The 24,629-nt window shown below is 45.0% G+C and overlaps 1 protein-coding gene across 1 annotated transcript in view; it reads right to left on the bottom strand.

Moving 5' to 3' along the window:
• Window positions 1-24,629, bottom strand: part of LOC147113803 (sialic acid-binding Ig-like lectin 16) — a 78,845-nt gene that overhangs the window by 39,668 nt on the left and 14,548 nt on the right. The window contains exons 2-3 of the mRNA XM_085995140.1: window positions 2,575-2,934; window positions 2,144-2,437 (exon numbers count right to left, since the gene is read on the bottom strand). Of these exons, the coding sequence (XP_085851266.1) occupies window positions 2,144-2,437; window positions 2,575-2,934 (654 nt within the window). The remainder of the gene's footprint in view (window positions 1-2,143; window positions 2,438-2,574; window positions 2,935-24,629) is intronic.

The following is a 24,629-nucleotide window of genomic DNA, read 5'->3' as shown; positions in this document are numbered from 1 at the left end:
TTTTCCCCCTGCATCTCTAAATAAAGCCTTCTGCTAAAGTGTTTTCTCACAATGCAAAGGAAGATGACAGCTATTTGAATATTCTTGATAAAGAGAGAGGAAGTACTTGAAATATCCAGGCAGTGCAGGCTGCTAAGTCTCTGATAAGACTTAATAAAATTCTACTTTTAGCAGGTCACCGTCCATCCTTCAACCTCCATAAACTTCAGTTCATCTAAAGCGCTACTCCCAGTATCCTATCCCAGACCTAGTCCTGCTCAACCATCACCCCTGTGCTCACTGACCTACATTGGCTCCTGGTCCTTCAATGCCTCAAATTTTAAATTCTCATTCTGATGTTTAAGTGCCCCCATGGCTTTGCCCCTCCCAATTTCTGGAACGACTTCCAGCCCTAGAACTCTCCAATTTCTCTGCATTCCTCCAACTCTTGTCTCTTGTGCATTCTTCCCCTCCCCTTCATTCTACCATTGGTGGCAGTGCCTTCAGTTGTCTAGGCCCTAAGCTCTGGAATACATTCCTTAAACCTCTCCACCTCACTCTCTTCTGTAAGTCTCTCCTTAAAACCCACAGTTTTGACCAAGCTTTTAGTCGTCCTTCCTACTAGCTCCTTCATTAGCTTGGGGTTGATTTTTGTTTGATGACGCCTCTGTGCCTTGGCACAGTTTTCTACGTTATGGGAGCTATACGAATGCAAGTTGTTGTTGTTGCTAAATACAGAAGAGGGAGGTTGATGTGATTGCGGGAGGGTGGGGAGAGGAGATTTGGGAGAGGGTGGGGAGAAGAGATTTGGTTGAGGTTGGGGAGAGGAGATTTGGTTGAGGGTGGGGAGAGGAGATTTGGTTGAGGGTGGGGAGAGGAGATTTGGCTGGGTTTGGAAGCCGAGAGTCATAGGAAACAAACATCTGCTAAGGGGCATTGATGGACTCCTGGGGTAGATTATGAGTACTGATACTGGGCATGTTACACAAGCAGTGCTTTATTACTGGGCCTATTGAATGAATGTAATTTACAAGTCCCACAGGCAGAAGGCAATATTTGAGTGATTCTATATACTGTAATAAATGGAATGGATTAATAGTTGCATTAAATGTCTCAGGATGTGGGAGGGTGTAAAGCTAAAACTGACTTCATCATGTGATGAAGGAGTAGCATGCGAGGCTTCAAAAAGTAGCTCTTTGTGTCTCTCCTTTTGTTGTCCTACTAACAGTAACACGGTGATGAGGCTTTAGGGCCTTTTTGCTGTGGGCAGGTACAACACGGGTTCGCTACAAGGTGATGGGGAGAAAGGGGTGCAGTGGGATTGATTTTGGATTACACTAGCAATGAGCTGGCACAGACTCAATGGACCAAATGCAGCCTTCAGTGCTGCAAGCTTCTTTGGTCCAGTGGCATATTCTTCCTCCCTCCCCATTTCCCTCTCCTGTTGGAAAGTACTTTATTTGGATCACACTTCTAACAGTTTTTCTCTTCCTTTTTTCATGATACAGGTCCCATCAAGTGCTGTGCAAACAATGTCATGTTATAATAACATTAAAACTTGTAATTTGCTGCTCAAACACAACCTGCTATTGTACACAACAGGCCCTTCTACCGATAACGATAAAAGACAAAAGATAAAAGGAGAGGTAATGCTGGAGACGGGTGTTGATAAACCTGAATGGCTTCAAAACGCTATTCAACATATTTTGCAAATAATCCATTCCCCTATAATGGCCAGAGCGACAGATTCTGCTTCCCTGAGACAGCAGTGGGGCTATAGGAGCAGTGTTCAGAAGACACCCTTGTTGGCTGCCTCTAATGGCTTCTTTGTGGAATTAATTTTAGTCTCAACCCACAAAATTATCACGTTGCGTCTTTTAAGGGAAAGCGGATAAATAGTTGAAACCTGGATTATGTGCTTAGGTTTTAGATAACACTTGGTCCATGGGATGCAAGTCTTTCTTTCTTTAAGACCTTCCCTAAAACCCAACTCTTCCACCAAACTTTTGGTCAGACTCTCTCCTAAAATCTCTTTCTTTGGCTCAACATCTATTTTTCCTCACGCCTCCCTGAAATGGGACATTTTTCTGCATTAAAAGCACTGATGAAATGCAAGATGTTGCTTGTTTTTGCTGTTGAAAGTACTTTTTGGCTGGCGACTTACATCCCACTCGCAGAGTTACATTGGCTTCATCTGAGTAAGGGTAGTTACTGTAATTGACTGAACATCTGATGATCTTGTTGTGATCCTGGTACGATGGGATGAACTCAAGGTTGCTGCTGAGTGTTGTTGCTGAGTCATCAACTTTGCCTTGTTTTGCAACCTGGCCAGCGATGCCATCCCAGTTAAGACTGGCTCCGACCCTTTGGTCAACGTTGGATGAGGAACAAGTCAAATTGATCCTAACCCCTTCAACCAGTTGTGTGGAGAACAAGATAGTGGGTTTTGTCGGACGAGCTGCGACAGAAAGGAAAGGGAAATGATTGATAGTCAAGTCATTTAATGCATTCAGTTTATGAAATATGTTGCAATTATAGGCAGCGGGATTCTGAAATTTGTACAAAACAAAATAAATATCGGGAAGGAAAAATTACCATAAACAGTGAGTTCCAAGCCAGGTTTTCCTGTCCACTTGTCTCCTTCTGTTATTTCAAATCTGAAGCAGTAAGTACCACTATGGTCTGTCTTAACATCACTTATCTGAAGAGAGCAGTTTTTCTGATTCAGATCTCCTATGAGACTCACTTCAGGTCTGTTGTTTGCGTTCTTGCTGCTGTATAGTTCCGGAGTGTGGCTTTTGAGACATGGCGATTCTAACCACGTGGCAGTTATTCTGGTCGAACGTACATTATCGTAAGGATATTGGAAGGAACAGTTAAAGATCACAGATGTCCCTTGCAATGCATAAACAAAATGTGGAACCAAAACACCCCATCCAGTTGTAGCCATAGAATCTGTAGGAGAAAAGAACAGAAAACACGGTGATGTCACTGACCCCAAATCCATCGTCACTCCTGCAATCTGCTAGGGCAATCTCTGGCTATGCATCATTCTCTTATATTTACATGATTTCATGCTACATTTATGTAGAAGATTTATAAATAGGAAATTGCAGCTCACTGTGTCAGCCGTGGCTCAGTTGGTACCACCCTCGCCTTTGAGTCACAAGATTGTGGGTTCAGGTCCCACTCCAGAGATTTGAACACATAAAGCTCGACTGACACTCCAGTGCAGTGCTGAGGGAGTGCTGCACTGTTGGAGGTGCCGCCTTTCGTCACACCAAGGCCGTATCTGCCCTCTCAGGTGGATGTATAAGATCACATGTCACTATTTCGAGAAGAACGGGGAAGTTATCCCCGGTGTCCTGGCCAATATTTATCCCTCAATCAACAGCATTAAAACAGATTATCTGGTCATTGTCACATTGCTGTCACCTTGGGAGCTTGCTGTGCGTTAATTGGCTGCTGTGTTGCCTACATTACAACAGTGAGATATTAAACTGAGGCCCCGCCTCCCCTCTCAGGTGGACGTAAAAGATCCCATGCCACGTTTCTAAGAAGAGCAAGGGCGTTCCCACTGGTGTCCTGGCCAATATTTATCACACAACCAACATCACTAAAACAGATTATCTGGTCATTATCTGAAAATGGGACAGGAACTCAGGCCCCTTCCTACCCATCAGCACTTGCCTGTAGCAGATAGGAAAGGAGTAGCCAACATCTGTCCCAGCAAGGGCAGGGGAGGAGGGAAATCTAGGTCAGGGCATTGAGGCCTTGCTGTGTAATTTTGCTCCTTATTTCACTACGGTTGATTTTGGGCAAGACAACAGGAAAGAAATCTAAGCCTGGAAAGTTTGAACAGCAAAGTAATATTCTCTATCTTTATCAGTAAAAGAAAATCACACAAAACAATCTTAAGTTAAAGTTAAAAGCAAAATACTGCAGATGCTGGAAATCTGAAATAAATTCTCAGCAGATCAGGCAGCATCTGTGGAGAGAGAAACAGAGTTAACGTTTCAGGTCGATGACTTTGCATCAGAACTGGCAAAAGTTAGAGATGTAACAGATTTTAAGCAAGTGCAGGGGCAGGGAGGGGAGGAAAGAATAAAAGTGAAGGTCTGTAATCGGGTGGAAGGCAGAAGAGGTTAAATGACAAAGGGAATATGGTGCAAGGCAAAAGGGGGTGGTATTGGGACTGATGTGCCTACAATAACCACAAAACTAGAAGTTATAGACTTAAACAAGTTGGCTTTTAATCACTAAGATCAGAGCTAACATCTCAACACGCCGACTGGTTCACAGGAATGAGTCATACAGATCCTGGGATCTTTATGTAAGAGAAATCAGGGGCGGAGCCAAGAGCCAAGACCTGGAACCTTCCAGGTTAGTCAGGAAAGAGGAAGTGAAACTATACACAGTGCGGGGGAGGGTAATATACATGAGTGCAAAACGAATACAGGAAATACAGGATCAAGACAAACAGATTTCATTACATTCACCCCTTCTTTAGATTTAGTCCATTGGGGTGATGTTTCTTAAAAGTTGGTATAAGTGAGTCTGTCAGGAGATTTTGCAGTTCTCAGTGATTGGCGCAAAGCCGGTTGGGGTGCCTCTAGGGGAGTGGATTCAGGTTCCTCCGCTGTCCGGGCCTCCGCAGTGTCTTCCAGGTTATCTGCAGTGTCCTCCAGGTTAAAGTTGGGTATTGATACCTCTGGGCGTCCTGTCTCTTTGTAGTGTAGGTCTTCCTCGGGTAGTCTCTCATCGTTCTCTCCGCTCCCCGAGGGAGCGAGGTCTTTTATGGAAACAGTGCCCTCTCGCCCGTCAGAGTATTCGATATAGGCGTACTGAGGGTTTGCATGGAGGAGCTGTACCTTTTCCACAAGGGGGTCCATTTTATGGCCTCTCACGTGCTTCCGCAATAGTACTGTCCCCGGAGACGTCAGCCACGCGGGTAGAGATATGCCTGAGGTGGATTTCCGGGGGAAAACGAACATCTTTTCGTGAGGGGTAGCATTAGTGGCTGTACATAACAGAGACCTTATGGAGTGGAGCACGTCTGGGAGGACTTCCTGCCAGCGGGAGGTCGGAAGGCCTTTTGACTTTAAGGCTAATGTGACAGCCTTCCAAACAGTAGCATTCTCCCTTTCCACTTGCCCATTACCCCGGGGGTTGTAGCTAGTGGTTCTGCTAGTGGCTATCCCCTTTGAGAGCAAGAACTGGCGCAGTTCGTCACTCATGAATGACATCCCCCTATCGCTGTGTATGTAGTTCGGCATGCCAAACATGCAGAATAGATTACAGAGACACTTGATGACCGTGGCACTGGTCATGTCTGGGCAGGGAATGGCGAAGGGGAAGCGGGAATATTCATCGATGATATTGAGGAAGTATACGTTACGGTCGGCAGAGGGAAGGGGTCCCTTGAAGTCCAGACTTAGGCGCTCGAATGGCCGTGTGGCTTTGATAAGGTGTGCATGGTCAGGCCTGTAGAAATGAGGCTTGCATTCCGCACAGATGTGGCAGGCTCTGGTCATTGCCCTGACCTCCTCGATGGAGTGGGGCAGATTGCAGGACTTTATAAAATGGTATAGTCGGGTGACCCCTGGGTGACAGAGGTTGTTGTGGAGACCCTGTAATTTGTCCGTATGAATGCTGGCACACATTCCCCGCGATAGGGCGTCTGGGGGTTCATTAAGGGCTCCCGGCCTGTACATAATATCATAGTCGAACGTGGATAGTTCGATCCTCCACCTGAGTATTTTGTCATTCTTGATTTTCCCCCTTTGTTTGTTATTAAACATGAAAGCCACTGACCGCTGGTCGGTGAGCAGGGTGAAACGTTTGCCGGCTAGTTAGTGTCTCCAGTGCCGCACTGCCTCCACTATAGCCTGTGCCTCCTTCTCGACAGAAGAGTGCCTGATTTCAGGTCCCTGAAGGGTTCGGGAGAAGAAGGCCACAGGTCTCCCAGCCTGATTGAGGGTCGCAGCTAAGGCAAAGTCTGACGCATCGCTTTCGACTTGAAAGGGAATGCTTTCGTCCACTGCACACACTGCAGCCCTTTCAATGTCCTGTTTGATACTGGTGAAAGCCTCCCGAGCATCAGCTGATAGTGGGAAGGACGTCGATTTAATGAGGGGTCGGGCCTTATCAGAGTAATTGGGCACCCATTGGGCATAATACGAAAAAAATCCCAGGCACCTTTTTAAAGCTTTGGGATTGTGTGGCAGGGGCAGTTCCTTTAGGGGGCATAATCGGTCAGGGTCCGGTCCAATTACCCCATCTTCCACCACACAGCCGAGGATACAGAGACGGGTTGTGTTGAAGACACATTTGTCTTCGTTGTAGGTTAGATTCAGCTTTGGGCAGTTTTTAAAAATCTCGCAAGATTTAGATCGTGGTCTTGCTGGTTGTGCCCGCAGATAGTGACATTGTCCAGATAGGGGTAGGTAGCTTGTAGTTTATTCTCGTCAACCATGCGGTCCATCTCACGTTGGAAGACCGAGACCCCATTTGTTACCCCGAAGGGCACTCTGAGAAAATGGTAGAGGCGTCCGTTCGCCTCAAAGGCGGAGTATGGGCGGTCCTCCGTTCTAATGGGGAGCTGGTGATACGCGGATTTGAGGACGATAGTCGAGAAGACTCGGTATTGCACAACCTGGTTGACCATTTCTGATATGCGGGGTAAAGGGTAGGCGTCCAGCTGGGTATAAATATTAACAGTCTGACTGTAGTCAATTACCATCCGTTTCTTTTCGCTATTTTTAACTATGACTACTTGGGCACACCATGGACTGGTACTGCATTCAATAATGCCTTCCCGCAGGAGTCTGTCCACTTCCGCCTTGATAAAGTGTCTGTCTTCCAGACTGTACCGTCTACTTTTGGTTGCTATGGGCCTATAGTTCGGAGCGAGATTAGCGAATAAAGAGGGCGGGCTGATTTTTAAGGTTGATAGGCCACAGACTGTGAGTGGTGGCTGGGACCCGCCATATGCTAGCGTGACACTTTCGTGGTGGCACTGGAAGTCCAGGCCCAAGATTACATTAACACAGAGTTCTGGCATCACGAGGAGTTTAAAATCCTTGTAGTCCGTGCCTTTTACAGTCAGTGTTACCGCACAGTAGCCCAAAATGTCCGAAGTGTGGGGCTTAGCAGCCATAGCAATTCTGCTCCGTGTAGGGGTTACCGTTAATGAGTGCCGCCGTACCAGGCTAGGGTGGATAAAACTCTCGGTACTCCCACAGTCAATTAAACATTTCGTTAAATTCCCGTTTACCTGTATGTCCATCATGGATTTTGTCAACGGGTGTGGCCTGGATTGATCCACCGTGATCGAAGCCACTGTTGGGCCCTGGGCGGCCGTTGAGTCGGCAAAAGATGGCGGATCCCAAGATGGCGGCCCGCACGGCATGCACGAGGCGGTGACGGAGTTGGAAATCAGATTCCCCCTGCAGACTTTGCTAAAATGCCCCTTTTTCTTACATTTGAAGCATGTAGCGTCCTTCGCTGGGCATCGTTGTCTGGGGTGCTTGGCCTGGCCGCAGAAGTAGCATTTCGGGCCTCGAGACATTGCCGCTGTAGTAGGACTCCTGGGTGAACTTCTGTGTGGGGACTCCGGCGGTGTAGAGCTGGTCTGAGACCTGGATGGGGAAGATGGCTGATTCCAAGATGGCGGCCTGCTCGGCGCGCACGAGGCGGTGAGGGCCGCATGGCCGGAAGAATAAGAGTCAGAGTTTTTCTGGGCCACGTCCAGCGATCGCGCAGTGGCCACTGCCTTTTTTAAGTCCAGGACCTCCTTCTCCAGCAGTCTCTGCCGGATATAATTCGATTTGAGGCCCGTGATGAAGGAATCGCGGACCAATTCGTCAGAGTACACGTTGGCCGTCACGGCCTTGCAGTTACAGTCCCGGACCAAGTCCTTTAGGCCCTGTAAGAAATCGTCCATTGATTCCTCAGGTCGCTGCCTGCGTGTAGCCAGCAGATGTCTGGCGTACACTTCGTTTACCGGCCTCTGGTATTGGGCCTTCAGGATAGTGATGGCCTCCGTGTAAGAGGTGGCATCCCGGATGAATGAATAAATCCGATGACTAACGCGAGTAGTCAGTAGACTCAGTTTATCTACCTCGCTAGCGGATGAGGCCCCCGCGAAGAGTTCGAAGCATTTGAGCCAGTGTCCAAATTGATTTGATGCTTCAGCAGAATGTGGATCCAAGTCCAGACGCTCTGGTTTTAGGAGTCGATCCATCCTAGTATTCTTTAGTGATTAAAATTGATGTGCCTTCAATAACCACAAAACTAGAAGTTATAGACTTAAACAAGTTGGCTTTTAATCACTAAGATCAGAGCTAACATCTCAACACGCCGACTGGTTCACAGGAATGAGTCATACAGATCCTGGGATCTTTATGTAAGAGAAGTCAGGGGCGGAGCCAAGAGCCAAGACCTGGAACCTTCCAGGTTAGTCAGGAAAGAGGAAGTGAAACTATACACAGTGTGGGGGAGGGTAATATACATGAGTGCAAAACGAATACAGGAAATACAGGATCAAGACAAACAGATTTCATTACAGGGACAAGTAGAGAAACAAAAGATGGGTCTAGAGAAGGAAATCCTCAACCGAGGATTCCCCTCTACCATGGTTGACATGGCCTTTGACTGTGTCCATCCCATTTCCCGCACTTTGGCTCTCACCCCTTCCCCTCCTTCCCAGAACTATGATAGGGTTTCCCTTGTCCTCACCTCACCAGCCTTCACATTCAAGGGATCATCCTCTGCCATTTCCGCCACCTCCAGTGTGATGTGACCACAAAACAAATCTTCATAGAACCATAGAAACATAGAAGATAGGAGCAGGAGTAGGCCATTCACCCCCTCGAGCCTGCTCTGCCATTTAATGAGATCATAGCTGATCATCCAAATTCAGTACCCTGTCCCTGCTTTCTCCCCATAGCCCTTGATCCTTTTAGCCTTAAGAAATATATCTAACTCCTTCTTCAATATATTTAATGAATTAGCCTCAACTGCCTTTTGTGGTAGAAAATTCCACAGGTTCACTACTCTCTGGGTGAAGAAATTCCTCCTCATCTCTGTCCTAAATGGCTTACCCCTTATCTTTAGACTGTGATCCCTGGTTCTGGACTGCCCCACCATCGGGAACATCCTTTCTGCATCTAGTCTGTCTAGTCCTGATAGAATTTTATAAGTTTCAATGAGATCCCCTCTCATTCTTCTAAACTCCAGCGAATATAAGCTCAATCGACCCAATCTCTCCTCATACGTCATTCCTGCCATCCCAGGTAGCAGTCTGGTGAATCTTTGCTGCACTCCCTCCATGGCAAGAACATCCTTCCTCAGATAAGGCGACCGAAACTGCACACAATACTCAAGGTGTGGTCTCACCAAGGCCCTGTACAACTGCAGCAAGATATCCTTGCTCCTGTACTCGAATCCTCTCGCTATGAAGGCCAGCACACCATTTGCCTTCTTAACCGCCTGCTGCACCTGCATGCTTACCTTCAGCGACTGGTGCACAAGGACACCCAGGTCTCGTTGCACTTCCCCTTCTCCCAATCTATTGCCATTCAGATAATAATCTGCCTTCCTATTTTTGCCACCAAAGTGGATAACCTCGCATTTATCCATATTATACTGCATCTGCCATGCAGCTGCCCAATCACCCAACCTGTCCAAATCATACTGGAGTTTCTCGGCATCCTCCTCACAGCACACATGCCCACCCAGCTTTGTGTCATCTGCAAACTTGGAGATATGACATCTAGTTCCCTCGTCTAGATCATTAATATATTTTGTGAATAGCTGGGGTCCTAGCACCGATCCCTGCGGTACCCCACTAGTCACTGCCTGCCACTCGGAAAAAGACCCGTTTATTCCAACTCTTTGCTTCCTGTCTGCCAACCAGTTCTCTATCCAAGTCAGTACCTTACCCCCAATCCCATGAGCTTTAACTTTACACGCTGATCTCTTATGTGGGACCTTATCGAAAGCCTTCTGAAAGTCCAAATACACCACATCCACTGGTTCTCCCGTATCTATTCTACCAGTTACATCCTCAAACTATTCCAGTAGATTAGTCAAGCACGATTTACCTTTTGTAAATCCATGTTGACTTTCTCCAATCCTGTCACTGTTTTCCAAGTGCTCTGCTATTACATCTTTTTAATGGACTCTAGCATTTTCCCCACTACCGATGTCAGGCTTACCGGTCTATAATTCCCCGTTTTCTCTCTACCACCTTTTTTGAATAGTGGGGTTACATTAGCTACCCTCCAATCCATGGGAACTGTTCCAGAGTCTATAGAATTTTGGAAGATGACCAGCAATGCATCTACTATTTCTAGGGCCACTTCCTTTAGTGCCCTAGGATGTAGATTATCAGGCCCTGGGGATTTATCGGCCTTCAATCCTGTCAATTTCCCTAACACCATTTCGCTACAAATATTGATTTCATTCAGTTCCTCCCTCTCATTAGACCCTATATTCCCCGACATCTCTGGGAGGTTATTTGTGTCCTCCTTTGTGAAGACAGAACCAAAGTATGTATTTAATTGGTCCGCCATTTCTTTGTTCCCCATGATAAATTCCCCTGATTCTGACTACAAGGGACTTACGCTTGACTTCACCAATCTTTTTCTCTTCACATATCTATAGAAGCTTTTACAGTCAGTTTTTATGTTCCCTACAAGCTTACTCTCATGCTTTATTTCCCCCCTCTTAATTAATCCCTTTGTCCTCCTTTGCTGAATCCTAAACTGCTCCCAATCCTCAGGTTTTCTGCTTTTTCTGGCCAATTTATATGTTCTCTCCTTGGATCTTATGCTATCCCTAATTTCCCTTGTTAGCCATGGTTGAGTCAACTTTTTTGTGTTATTTTTATGCCAAACAGGGATGAACAAATTCTGTAGTTCATCCATGCGATCTTTAAATGTTTGCCATTGCCTATCCACTGTCAACCCTTTAAGTAACATTCCCCAATCCATCCTAGCCAACTCGCGCCTCATACCATCATAGTTTCCTTTATTTAAATTCAGGACCCTAGTCTCTGAGTCAAATACTTCACTCTCCATCTTAATGAAGAATTCTATCATATTATGATCGCTCCACCCCAAGGGGCCTCGCAGAACAAGATTGCTAATTAATCCTTTCTCATTACATAATACGCAATCTAAGATGGCCTGATCTCTAGTTGGTTCCTCAACATATTGGTCGAGGAAACCATCCCGTATACATTCCAGGAATTCCTCCTCCACAGTATTGTTACTAATTTGGTTAGCCCAATTTATATGTAGATTAAAGTCACCCATGATAACTGCTGTGCCCTTATTGCACACATCTCTAATTTCCCATTTAATGCCATCCCCAACCTCAGCATTACTGTTTGGGGGTCTGTATACAACTCCCACTAACGTTTTCTGCCCCATGGTATTTCTCAGCTCTACCCATACAGATTCCACATCATCAGAGCTTCCCCTCCCCTCCCCTTTCAGCCTTCCGAAGGGACCGTTCCCTCTCCAACACCCCCCTCCTGTACCCACGGCACCTACCTGTGCAAGCACAGGAGATGCAACATCTGCCCTTTTACGTCTTTCTTTCCCACTGTTCAGGGCCCCAAACACTGCTTTCAGTGAAACAGCGATTTACTTGTACTTCTTTCAATTTCGTTTACTGCATTTGCTGCTCATGATGCGGTCTCCTCCATACTGGGGAGACCAAATGCAGATTGGGTGATCACTTTGTTGAACACGTCCGCAAGCATGACCCCGAGCTTCCGGTCGCTTGTCATTTTAATTCTCCACCCCACTCCCACTCGGACCTCTCTGTCCTTGGCCTCCTATACCATTCTAATGAAGCTCAACGGAAGCTCAAGGAACAGCGCCTCCTCTTTCGAATGGCCACTTTACAGCCTTCCGGCCTCAACATTGACTACCACAATTTCAGATCGTAACCACTGCTCCCATTTTTCCAGACAGCAGCTGTTGCTAATGGTTCTACTATTGCCATTTACAGCTCCTCTAGACCCATCTTTCATTTCTTTGCTTGTCCCATTACCACCCACTTTTGCGTTACACCATCATCGATTTTGTCATTTAATCTCTCTTGCATTCCACCTTATCACAGACCTTCCCTTTTGTTCTTTCCTCCGCCCCCCCCATCCTCACTTTCCCTGCCTCTGCACTTGCTTAAAGCCTGTTACATCTCGAACATTTTCTAGTTCTAATGAAAGGTCATTGACCTAAAACGTTAACTCTATTTCTTTCTCTGCAGATGCTGCCTGACCTGCTGAGTATTTCAAGCATTTTCTGTATTTATTACATAAGTTAATTGAGTGGTCATACTAAAATTAATAAACATACGAACATGCAAAATTGACAGTCAGGAAATGACCAGCTAATCTATTAAGCTTGCTCCACACTCATGTTGGCTGGAGCATCACGACTAGACACTTCCATCAGCCTCCTCAACGCCCCCCCTGCTCCCCACCACCCACCCCACAATCCTGTAGCCATGTAATCTGCTAGGAGTGTTAAAAAAAATACCAGAGAAAATCTCCAGGACCAATAAGGGAAAAAGAATGCACTGGAAACTTCCTCTCCAAACCCCTCAAATGATCGAAACCTGACCAGGAGATAACATGGACCATGAAATGTTCATACTAGAGAATCTCCTATGACTTTACTCACGCTAAATTGGATGATTTTAAAAAATATAAATGTAGGAGTATTATACAATGTAGTGCACAATGTATTGTTTCGCTGCTAAGATGAATGTATTATTTCATGCTAACTCTAAAGTGCCTTTAAGACTCTGTTCAATAAAGATAGAGAGACCAATCAGAGTATAATTGCTCTTTGGTGAGGGAAGTTACAGATTGGGAGGATCTTGTAAATTTCAGGCTGCAGGTCAGAACCCAACATGAAATATCTGGCTTTCTTTTTCTTTTTTTAAGTTTGATTGCTGTGGTGAATTAATGGCAGCAAACATACGTACTCCTGTCTCAGTCGATATTTTCTGTTGCTGCAGGAGTTTGTCGATAGGTAGCAACTGATTGGTTTTGTTTCTCTCTTTTTCTAATACTATTTTCTGAACATTGATGCAATAAGTACGGAGAGTTCATGGAATTCGTTGTCACCAAAATTGAAACCATGTTGTAATGATCAGTAACCTGTCATTCTGGAATGGTACACTAGGTGGTGCTGTATGTATATAAGAGTGGGCTACCCACAATGCACTAGGCTACCCACAAGGCAGCAGTCAAGATGGAGGCCTCTACCTAGTCCACATGTGCTCAAAAAAGTGTCTAGCAAAAGCTAGCTGTTCTTAATAAAAATGACTAGTTATTAATGAACATAATATGGTACCAGGATTGGTAAGATCTGCTGAATATTGTGCAATGCGACATGGAGAATTTGAAGCCACCAGAGCGTTTGAAACTCACAGGAAATGTCGACTACAATTGGCAGACTTTTAAACAACAATTCGAACTCTACATTGCTGCCATCGGGTACGGTACGAAGCCAGACGCAAGGAAAATAGCGTTGCTGCTCACGGTTGCAGGCCCACAGGCGATAGAGGTATTTAATATATTTGTATTTAATCCAGAGGAGAACAGAGAAAAATTAGACGATGTGCTAAAGAAGTTTGATACACATTGTTCTCCCAAAAAGAATGAAACCTATGAGAGGTACATCTTCCATTCTCAGACACAGCAGCAAAATAAGACTTTTGATAGCTTTTTGACTGATCTGAAACTGAAAGCACAGACATGTAATTTCTCTGAGCTGGAAGCATCCATGATTCGTGACCAGATTGTGTTTGGTATTCATGATAAAAAAGTCAGGGAATGTCTGTTGAGAGAAACCGAACTAACATTGGAAATTGCTGTGAAAATATGCCAAGCTAGCGAGCTAGCTCAAAAGCATGCCAAGACTTTCAGTGAAATCAATGATGATGCGATTGCAGTAAGTGCTGCTCTCGGTGCTGTGTCCTACAAGGGGAAGAAACATGGGCAGAACAGAAGTGAAAAGCAATCGGAGGAAGGAATTTTTAATTGTAAATGCTGTGGTTACAAACACCAGTTAAAACAATGTCCAGCGTTTGGAAAAATGTGCATAAAATGTCATGGAAAGAATCACTTTGCCAAACAATGCTTTTCAAAAGTAAAAACTAAGAAAGGGCAACGAGTTAATGTAATTGAGGACACTGATTTAAGTGAGGCATGTTTTGCAGGAATGGTGTCATGTGACAATATCAGAAAGGATACAGAAAATGTGCAGCCCTCAGGAATTAACAATGCTGAACATAAAGTTAATGCAGTAAAAGAGGACAAATGGATGATCCCACTGCAGGTAAATGGAGCATTAGTTACATTGAAACTAGACACTGGGGCAAAAGCAAACTTAATCAGTATGAGTGACATTACCAATATGAAAGAAAAGCCCAAAATACAGAAAATGTCAGTACTACTGAAGGACTATAATGGACAGAAAATAGATAGCTTAGGTGTATGCAGACTTAAAGTGACAGTCAAAGACAAAGTGCATCACCTCATGTTTTCTGTTGTGGCTGAAGGACTTGATTCACTACTGGGTGACAAAGCTTGTGAGGACTTAGAACTGGTCAAGAGAGTCTACCGTATAAACTGTGCCATAAGCAGACCAGATGACTCGAAGGATTCTGTAGTGAATAATTTCCAGGATGTGTTCAAAGGATTTGGAGTTCTACCATTCACTTACAAGATCCAGCAAAAGGAGGATGCTCAGCCAGTGGTACATGCTCCATGAAGAATTCCAGCACCCCTGCGTGACTGGCTCAAGAATGAACTGGACAGAATGACCACACTAGAAGTCATCAGGAAAGTCGAAGAGCCAACAGACTGGGTTAACTCCATGGTATGTGTAAAGAAAAAGAACAAAGATCTAAGAATATGCATGGATCCAAAGGACTTAAATGCAAACATAAAACGTGAACACTACCAGAATCCCAAGCGAGAAGAAATCACCAGTGAAATGTCAGGTGCCAGATACTTTACAAAGCTCGATGCCTCACAAGGATTTTGGCAACTAAAACTGGATGAAGAGAGCACCAAATACTGTACCTTCAACACACCATTTGGCAGGTATTGTTTCCTCAGAATGCCTTTCGGGATAATATCTGCATCTGAAATCTTTCATAGAGCGATGGAACACATAATTGAAGGTCTGGAAGGAGTTCGGGTCTATGTTGATGACATCATCATCTGGGGCTCCACACTGAAAGAACACAATGAGAGACTGACTAAAGTGCTACAGAAGCATACGCCGGAATGGACTGAAGCTCAACAAAGCCAAGTGTCAGTTTGGCATCCAGGAAGTCACTTTCCTAGGAGATAATCTATCTGGTAAAGGAATAGAGCCAGATATGGAAAAAGTAAATGCCATACTCAAAATGCCCCGACCCACTGACAAAAAAGGATGGGGATGATAAACTTCATTGGAAAGTTCATTCCTAACTTGTCAGCTAAGACAGCCTGTCTGCGAGACCTGCTACGTAAAACAAATCAGTTCGCATGGACAGAAAGACATGAACAAGAGTGGATAAACCTCAAAACAGTGCTGACAACCACACCTGTACTCACCTTCTTTGACCTAACAAAAAGAATCAAAGTGTCAACGGATGCATCAAAAGATGGCCTAGGCACGGTCTTGCTACAAGCAGAGGGTGAAGATTGGAAGCCTGTTGCCTATGCCTCCAGGTCTATGACTGATACTGAGTGTCGATACGCCCAGATTGAAAAGGAATGTCTAGGCTTGGTAGTTGGACTAGAAAAGTTTCATGGCTACATATATGGACTTCCCACCTTCACAGTTGAGACAGACCACAGCCCACTGGTTGCCATCATAAAAAAGAACCTGAATGAGATGTCTCCAAGGATTCAACGACTCATGATGAAGCTGCAAAGATATGACTTTCAACTGATCTACACACCAGGCAAATACATAGTGTTAGCAGATGCACTATCCCGAGCACCCACAATGAGTCATGTGAGCTCTACTGAAGAAGACGTGGATGTTCATGTGAGTCTGGTCACTGCTGCGCTGCCCGTGTCAGACACAAAATCAAAGCAAATAGCAGAAGAAACAGTAAAAGATACAGTATTACAAACAGTAATAGAGAACATTGATCATGGTTGGCCAAAAGGTTCCTGTCCAAAATATTTTCACATAAGGTCAGAATTGAGTGTCGCAAGTGGACTATTACTAAAACAGAACAGAATAGTCATTCCACAGGCTTTACATCAAGACATGCTCAAAAGGATTCATGAGGGACACCTCGGAATTGAAAAATGCAAAAGGAGAGCAACAGACACTGTTTATTGGCCTGGCAAAAATAAGGACATTGAGAACATGATAGGCAAATGCGAGACATGTCAGAAACACCAAAACAAACAAGCAAAGGAACCAATGATAGTAGCTGACATACCAACAGCACCATGCCAAAAGGTTGGTATGGACCTTTTTCATTTAAATGGTAAAGACTATCTAATAGTGATTGACAACTATTCTAACTATCCTGAGATGGCACTGCTCTCAAGCACCACAGCAAGCAGTGTCATAATGCATGTGAAATCCATCTTCGCCAGACATGGAATTCCCAGGATTGCCGTTAGCGACAATGGTCCATGCTTCAACTGTAAGGAGTGGCAACAGTTTGCAGCACATTATGACTTTCAACACATCACATCCAGTCCTTTGTATGCTCAGTCGAATGGTAAGGTAGAGAAAGGTGTTCAAGTTCTCAAGCAGCTACTGAAGAAAGCGACAGAAAGCAAGTCTGATCCTTATCTCGCCCTGCTGAACTACCGAGCCTCTCCTTTAGACTCTGGTTCTTCACCTGCTGAACTCCTAATGGGTCGCAAGTTGCGTACCACGCTACCCTGCTGTGCAAAAGAAAAGCAGAGTAAGGAACTGAGACAGAGACTTCAACTGTTAAAGCTGAAACAGAAATCATACTATGACAAGTCATCCAAAACTCTGAAACCATTGACAAGGGATGATGTTGTCAGGATTGAGGATCCAGATGCATGGAACAGGAAAGCTACAGTTCTTGAGGAAGTAGGACCACTGTTAGAACTGAGGAAGGACAGATTCTCAGGAGGAACCGCCGTTCCCTCCTAAAAGCACAAGAGACTATCGAAGAGCAAATCGACGACAATGCCGCAACTGAATCTTGTCACTCACCACCAGAACAATCTAACACAAATACACATACAGGCTCTCATGAAAACACATCAGACTTACCTGTGCTGAGAAGATCCACACGTGAAGTAAAAAAGCCTGATAGACTTAATCTTTGAGTACAAAGAAAACTACATTGAAAATGTATTGACTGTTGAAGATGTTTATGTTGCTATTGATTAATATTGATTGATACTGATTTTGTTTAACCTCAAAGAAAGGGGGATGTAATGATCAGTAACCTGTCATTCTGGAATGGTACACTAGGTGGTGCTGTATGTATATAAGAGTGGGCTACCCACAATGCACTAGGCTACCCACAAGGCAGCAGTCAAGATGGAGGCCTCTACAGATACTGTACCTAGTCCACATGTGCTCAATAAAGTGTCTAGCAAAAGCTAGCTGTTCTTAATAAAAACGACTAGTTATTAATGAACATAATACATGTGTTTAGCTGTTTCCTTCTCTTCCTTTTGCCCTTTACCCCTTGCCCTCTAAGCCAAACACGCTCCCAGTCCTGGTCTCACACCAGGCCTGAATCTCTAGTTTCTACCCGAACACCCCAATCTGCCTTTTGCAAGTACTTCTTCTACTTGAGACCCATCTTCTGCTCCTTCAATCGGACAAAACTCCTGACCACCCAACTTCTCCTTTTGACCCCCATGTAAACTGATATTGTAAACTGTTCCCTTTCCTCTCCACCTCCTTTACAAAACTGTCATCATCATCACCCCCCCCCGCTCAAAAAACCCACCCTCAACTCCTCATGCTTACTAACTACAGCCCCATCTTCAACCATCAAGTTCAAGGTCCTTCAACATGTTGTCCCTTCCCAGTTATATGCCCATCTCTCCCACAACTCCTGTTTGAATCCTTCTAGTCAGGTTTCTGCCCCTCCCACAACACTGAAATAGCCCTAATCAAAGTCATCTCCTTATCACTGGCCATCTCCCTACCTCAGCTCATCTACCGCTGACACCCTCATCCATGCTCGTCACTTCCAGAACTTGATTATTCCATTGATATTTTTGCCAGCCTTCGATCCCCCACTCTCCATAAACCAGCTTGTTTAAAACTCTGCTGTCCATATCCTTTCCTGCTCCGAGCCCTATTCATCCTTCATCGCCACAGTGCCTTAAACTGTTAAATTCTCATGCTTGTGTTTAAACCCCTATATGGCCTTGCCCTCTGTTGCTCTGCAACCTTCTCCAGCCATATAAATTGCCATGCCTGAACTCTCCGTTCCTCTGATTCCTGCCTCTTGTGCTTCTCTTTCACCCCGCTATTGGCGGCCATGCCTTCAGCCACCTCGGCCTATGCTCTGGAATTGTCTCCTTAGACCCCTCTGCCTATTCAGCTCCATCCTCTAAGACCCTCCTTAAAACCCATCTCTTTGACCAAGCTTTTCTTCACCCCTCCTAATCTCTCCTTCCTATTTTGATGACTGTATTTTCTTTATGCCTCTGTGAAGCACTTACACTAAAGTTGCCAACGGGTGCCAAAGAAACACAAGTTGTTGCTCAAATTTGGTTATAGAAATGGGTGACGGACAAACCACTCGGTACACATCCCAGGGTGAAATTCGCCTTGGGCGGCAGTGTAAATGGCTGGAAAGTGGGCCATCGATTCACTATCGCCCATTTTGCACTACCGGCCAAGATGAATTTCACCCCTTGCTTTTCTAACTGTCCTAGTTATTCCATATTTTGAGTCAGATAATAGGCTATTTTATAAGGGGTGCAATCAGCCCTGTCCTCTAAACTCCACTTTACTTGAAGAATACACTTGGTCTTGACTCTTTATGTGCAACTCCACGAGAGATCAACAAATAAAATAATAAACCTCTCAATGTACCAATGGTAGCTACTATTGTTGAGTTTTGGTGGTGGGTGGGGGGGTGGAGGGGTGTGCGATTATGAACTTCGCCACCTGATTTCAACAGGACGAAAATCGTCCGGGTTTTGCGACAGGTGGGTGGGTGGGGTGTCCACTCCACTAGGTTAACACTCAGAGGGCAGAGTTGAAAATATCACCCGCGATGTCTTGAGTCAGTCAGCAGCAAGAAATTTCCTCATGAGAGGACATTTGTCCAGGATGCGGGCGATGGAAGATGTGAGGCAGAAAGCATGATTTGGCGGGCAGCGTGTGGATAATAGTGTCTTGCTTTGCACACTTTGTACAAAACTAATATATTGCAGGACAACGGAGTATTACAGTTTAAACTCTTTTAATGAAGCATCAGGTCTGTGAACTCATACAGCACAGCACCGTGTGGACAAGAAGGAGTCAGGACCCTGGGTCCTCCAAAACAATAGCAGTCCTTACAGATGCCTGCAGGCCAATGACAACTCAGCATGTGATCACATGTGAATATAATAGGTATTCCTTACAGATGCCTGCGGGCCAATGATAAATCAATATGCAAATGTTACATCCCCTTTCTTTTAAAAGAAAAATGTTGTGCATTACATTTAAACCTTTCTTCTACATAATGTTCTCAGTAGCATCAACATATAAGTAAACTCAACATTTAACTAGCACTGAAAACATCTCAACGTTTCAATAACAATGTACAGTTTTTTTAGGGCAGCGATCCGCCTACACCCTTTGGCAGTTCACAAGTCAAGGATAACTCTAGGCTTGACCTCTCATTGGAATGATGGTGTTGTTCCTTGGTGTTCAGGAGGTGCCTGCGATTGCGGCGGTACACCTGTCATTCTGGGGTGCGGACGTGATACGATCGCTCAGTGTCAGCTGGCTGGATGACGACTGCAGGCTTCCAGTAGCCATGCTCCTGGATTCTGATGGATTCTCCATTGTGCAGCGGCGGCAGTAGTCTAGCTGACCTGTCATAGTATCTCTTTTGGTGTCGCTGTCTCTGTACACGTTTTGCATGCACTTGCTTGCAGCTGACGACCTGCCAGGGCCTGTCTGGGATACGGTGAGGTATCATGGGCTCTTTGACATTTGATGGGCGGCATTCTAGACAAATGGAACATTTTCCGACAATGTCCTCGATGTGTTTGCACATTCCGGGCCAAAACATAATGTCACGTGCTCTTTGTTTGCATTTTTCCATGCCCATATGTCCAGCATGAATTTTTGTCAACATCTCTTCTCTGAGACTGGTAGAAATGATGATTTTCTCCCCTTTGAAGACGATTCCGTTGATTTGTGACAGTTCGTCTCTGTGGTTCTAGAATTCAGATATGCTCTGAGGGCATTTCCTCCTTTCCTCAAGCCATCCTTCATGTATGACTTTGCTCAGCAGTGTGAGTTGTGCATCTTTCTCTGTTCCTGCTTGGATCTCCTTCAGTTTTGAGTCACTCACAGGTAAGCTGTTGTACACCATGTGCACCTGCACATCCATGCCTTCACTGAGACTGCTGTCCTGGTAGCTAAGAGACTTACTGGAGAGCGTGTCTGCGACAGGAATGTCTTTGCCTGGATGGTGAATGCCTGTGAAGTCGTACTTCTGTAGCTGAAGGATCATTCTCTGTAGCCTTGGTGGGGCTGCGGCTAGTGGTTTCCTCATGATTGACTCGAGGGGATTGTGGTCGGATTCCACAATGACTTGTCGGCCATAGACGTATTGGTGGAAACGCTTACATCCAAACAGAATTGCATATAACTCTTTCTTGATTTGAGCATAGTTGATTTCACTGTCTGAGAGAGATCTGGAAGCGTAGCCGATGGGCTTTCCTTCTTGCAGTAATACTGTGCCTAGTCCGTACTTTGATGCATCCACTTGTAGTCTGAGCTCTTTGTTGGGGTCGAAGTAGGCAAGAACTGGTCCTGGTTCTCTGGTGATTAGGTCTTTCATTTTCTGAAATGCTGTGCCATGTTGTTTGTCCCATAGGAACTCATTGGATTGTTTGAGCAACTGACGCATGGGTGCGTTGATTTCGGAGAGGCTCGGGGCAAACTTGGCTAAGTAGTTAACCATGCCTAGTACTGTCTCTAGCTCTGCGTGGTTCTTCGGCTGCTCCATCTTCTTGATGGCGGCGATTTTCTCTGGATCCGGCTTAATGCCATCAGTTGAGAGGCGAAATAACTGATCTCGGTGGATCCGATTATGCTTTTCTCGGGGTTGAGCTGGATACCTTTCTCCTGTGATCTTTGTAGCATCGCACGGAGGTTCCTGTCATGTTCCTCTCTATTCCTGCCATCGATGAGGATGTCGTCTACGATTGCGACTACTCCGTTGAGGCCTTCATAGGTTTCGTCGATCTTCCGCTAGAATTCATCCTGAGCTGAGATAAGACCAAATGGTAAATGCAGAAATCAGTAGCATCCAAATGGTGTGTTGAACGTTGTTAGCTTAGATGAATCTTCCGTGAGCTTGATAATTCAGTATCCTGATCGTGCGTCCATTACACTGAAGTAACATGCTCCCACTAGCTTGGGTGTGATGTCATCTAGCGTTGGTAGAGGGTAGTGAGGGCGTTTGATAGCCTTGTTCAAATCTCTGGGGTCGAGGCAGACTCTGAGCTTGCCTGTACGTGGTTTATCAACCACTACTAACGCGCTGACCCACTCTGTCGGTTCTGTTTCCCGGACGATGATTTCTGTATTCTCCATGCTCTGCAGCTCCTCCTTCAGGTGACTATGTAGAGCAAGGGGTATCCTTCTCGGTGGGCAAACCACAGGGGTTGCTGCTGGGTCAAGGTGAATAGTGCATTCACCTGGGAATAGTCTGATTCCTTTGAAAACATCAGCAAACTCCTCCATGACTGTCTGCTTCTCAACTGGTGCTGTCAATGATAGTACTAGCTTGACGAGGTCCATGTCTAAACATGCCTTTAGACCTAGCACTGGCGGTGCTTGAGTGTCAATAATGTAAAAGTCCAGCATCATGTCGCTTTCTTTGTACTTGCATTTCATCACGCATGTGCCTTTTACAATGAGTTGCTCACCCCCATAGCCGGTGAGTCTGCGTGAGGTGGGCTGCAGCTCACACTCATCCTTCAAGCTGTGATACTCACTCAGAGGCATTACATTAACCTGAGATCCAGTGTCTAGTTTAAACTTAAGCTCTTTGCCCTGTTTTCCTATCTCAATATTGGCAAAAGCTTGCTCAGTCTCTGAAATCTGTTTTTTCTGTGACACAGAATCAATAAACAGTTCCTCTGCATTTGGCTCTCTATCTGGCATTTGGCTGTCACTCACTGTGTGTACTGATTTTCCGAAAACAGTCTTGCAAACTTTAGCAAAGTGGTTCCGTTTACCACATTTAGTACATTGCCTTCCTTTGGCAGGGCAGTACTCCTTTTCTCCATGCCAGTTGTTTCCACAATATCCACAGTTTTTGAAGCATTTTATGTCTGTGTCGCCCATTTTTAGAACTCTCGCTGTTCTTTCTGTTCTGAAACACACTCTCTGGGCAGTGTTCTTTGGTGTGTATCTATTAACTGCGTGCACTGTCTGTTCACTCGAGCTGCTCGTGGCGCCAGTTATGGTTTTCAACTGTGCTTGGGCTATCTTGTGTGATCTAGCTATGTCCATAGCTTTGTCCAGCATTAGCCTGGACCTAACATTCAAAAGTTTCTCTCTCACTTTAGCTGAATGTATTCCAAACACAATGCGGTATCTGACCATCTCATCTTTATCTGCATATACACAGTCTTTTACCAGCAGTTTTAACTCAGTCACGAACTGTTCAAACGACTCACTAGCTCCTTGTACTTTCTCCTGAAACTTGTACCTAGCGAATATCGTATTTGTCTTGGGTATCACATATGCTTCAAAGCGGTCAAAATAACTTTTCAGTACCTTTGCTTCATCTGCGGTGAGAGACCATGTGTTAAAAATGTCTCTCCCTTTTTCTCCGATCCACAAGAGCAGGTAGCTGCATCTTTCTTCCTCCCCTTAACATTTCAGTGGACCCGAGAACATCAACTCCACGTGTTGCTTGAACTTGCTCCATTCTCTAGCTAAGTTCAAACATTCCCAATTCATTTGAGGTAAGGGAGCTCCAACGATGTCCATTTCAAATCCCTGTTCTGACACCATGTCTTGTTTTGCACACTTTGTACAAAGCTAATATATTGCAGGACAATGGAGTATTACAGTTTAAACTCTTTTAATGAAGCATCAGGTCTGTGAACTCATACAGCACAGCACCGTGTGGACAAGAAGGAGTCAGGACCCTGAGTCCTCCAAAACAATAGCAGTCCTTACAGATGCCTGCAGGCCAATGAAACTCAGCATGTGATCACATGTGAATATAATAGGTATTCCTTACAGATGCCTGCGGGCCAATGATAATTCAATATGCAAATGTTACAAATAGGACAGATCGTTTTTAATATATTGTCACCAGCGAATGTCCTCGTGACTCAAAAGATGTCTGCGATCTGCTACGGCATGCTGCTTAACACAATGTGATTATACCCTTGGACAGGCCGCAGTTAGAATTCTGTGTCCAGTTTTGGTCTCCTCACATGGTGGGTGATATTGCAGCTTTTAAAAGGGTGCCGAGGAGAGCCACACAATTAAGTCCCAGTTTGACGAATCTTAGTTATCAAGAAAGGCTAAAAGAGCTGGGACTGTACACTTTAGAGAAGTGTAGCCTTAAGGGCGATTTGATCAAGGTTTATAAGATGGTGGAGGGAAGGAATAGATTGTGTTCGTGTAGACAGCTTGTTTCAACTAAATAACTTAGGGATCACCAGTGGTCACAATTTCAAGTTATGTTAGATCAGAACTAGGTTAGATGTCAGGAGGTGGTTCTTTTCCAAGAATAATGGACCTCTGGAACAGGCTGGTGGCTCGTGTGGCGGATGCCAATTCACTGAATTCCTTCAAGCGAGAGCTGGACCGGTTTCTGGGTGGGGTGGAGTTCACATCGTACAAAAGGTGGGCAATGTATATAACATTAATCAAGGCCAGACTGATCTACTGGATTAGTTTTGATTGCCTAAGGGGATCAGAGAGGCATTTCCCAGATATTTTTTATCTCTAATTGCTCTGGGTTTTTATTGTTTATACAGCTCTCCCAGGAGATCACATGGTTTCATATGGGTTGGGGAGCGTATATATATTGTGATGCACAGGGCATCGCAGTTGTGTGGGACAGCTTGGATGGACCAGAGGGTCTTTTCCTGTCCGTCATTTTTGAATGTTGGTATATTCACGGCAGGCAGACTGGCTGATTTATTCCCCTTCCTAAACCTGTGGCAGTTTTGAAGCCCCAAGTGTTGTGTCAGCTGAGACCAGCTGACCTCACCACTGACTGGGGCTGGAGTATGGGACCTTGAACAATGTCCGTCATTGTTCGTATGTTCTTATCATTGGTTGAAACCACAATCAACTGCAGTCTCAGCATCATGATCATTTTGTCAAATGTAAATATTGTAGGAACGGAGGTTCCTAACTAAATAATTCTGCTCAACTCGATGGATTAAAAGACTGGAATTT

This window comes from Somniosus microcephalus, chromosome 8, assembly GCF_052327205.1.
Source record: "Somniosus microcephalus isolate GS21.2 chromosome 8, FLI_Smic_1.0, whole genome shotgun sequence".
In the NCBI taxonomy this organism is placed as follows: Eukaryota; Metazoa; Chordata; class Chondrichthyes; order Squaliformes; family Somniosidae; genus Somniosus; species Somniosus microcephalus.
Note: the sequence above shows the minus strand (reverse complement) of the source record. Positions and strands in the feature narration are given on the sequence as shown.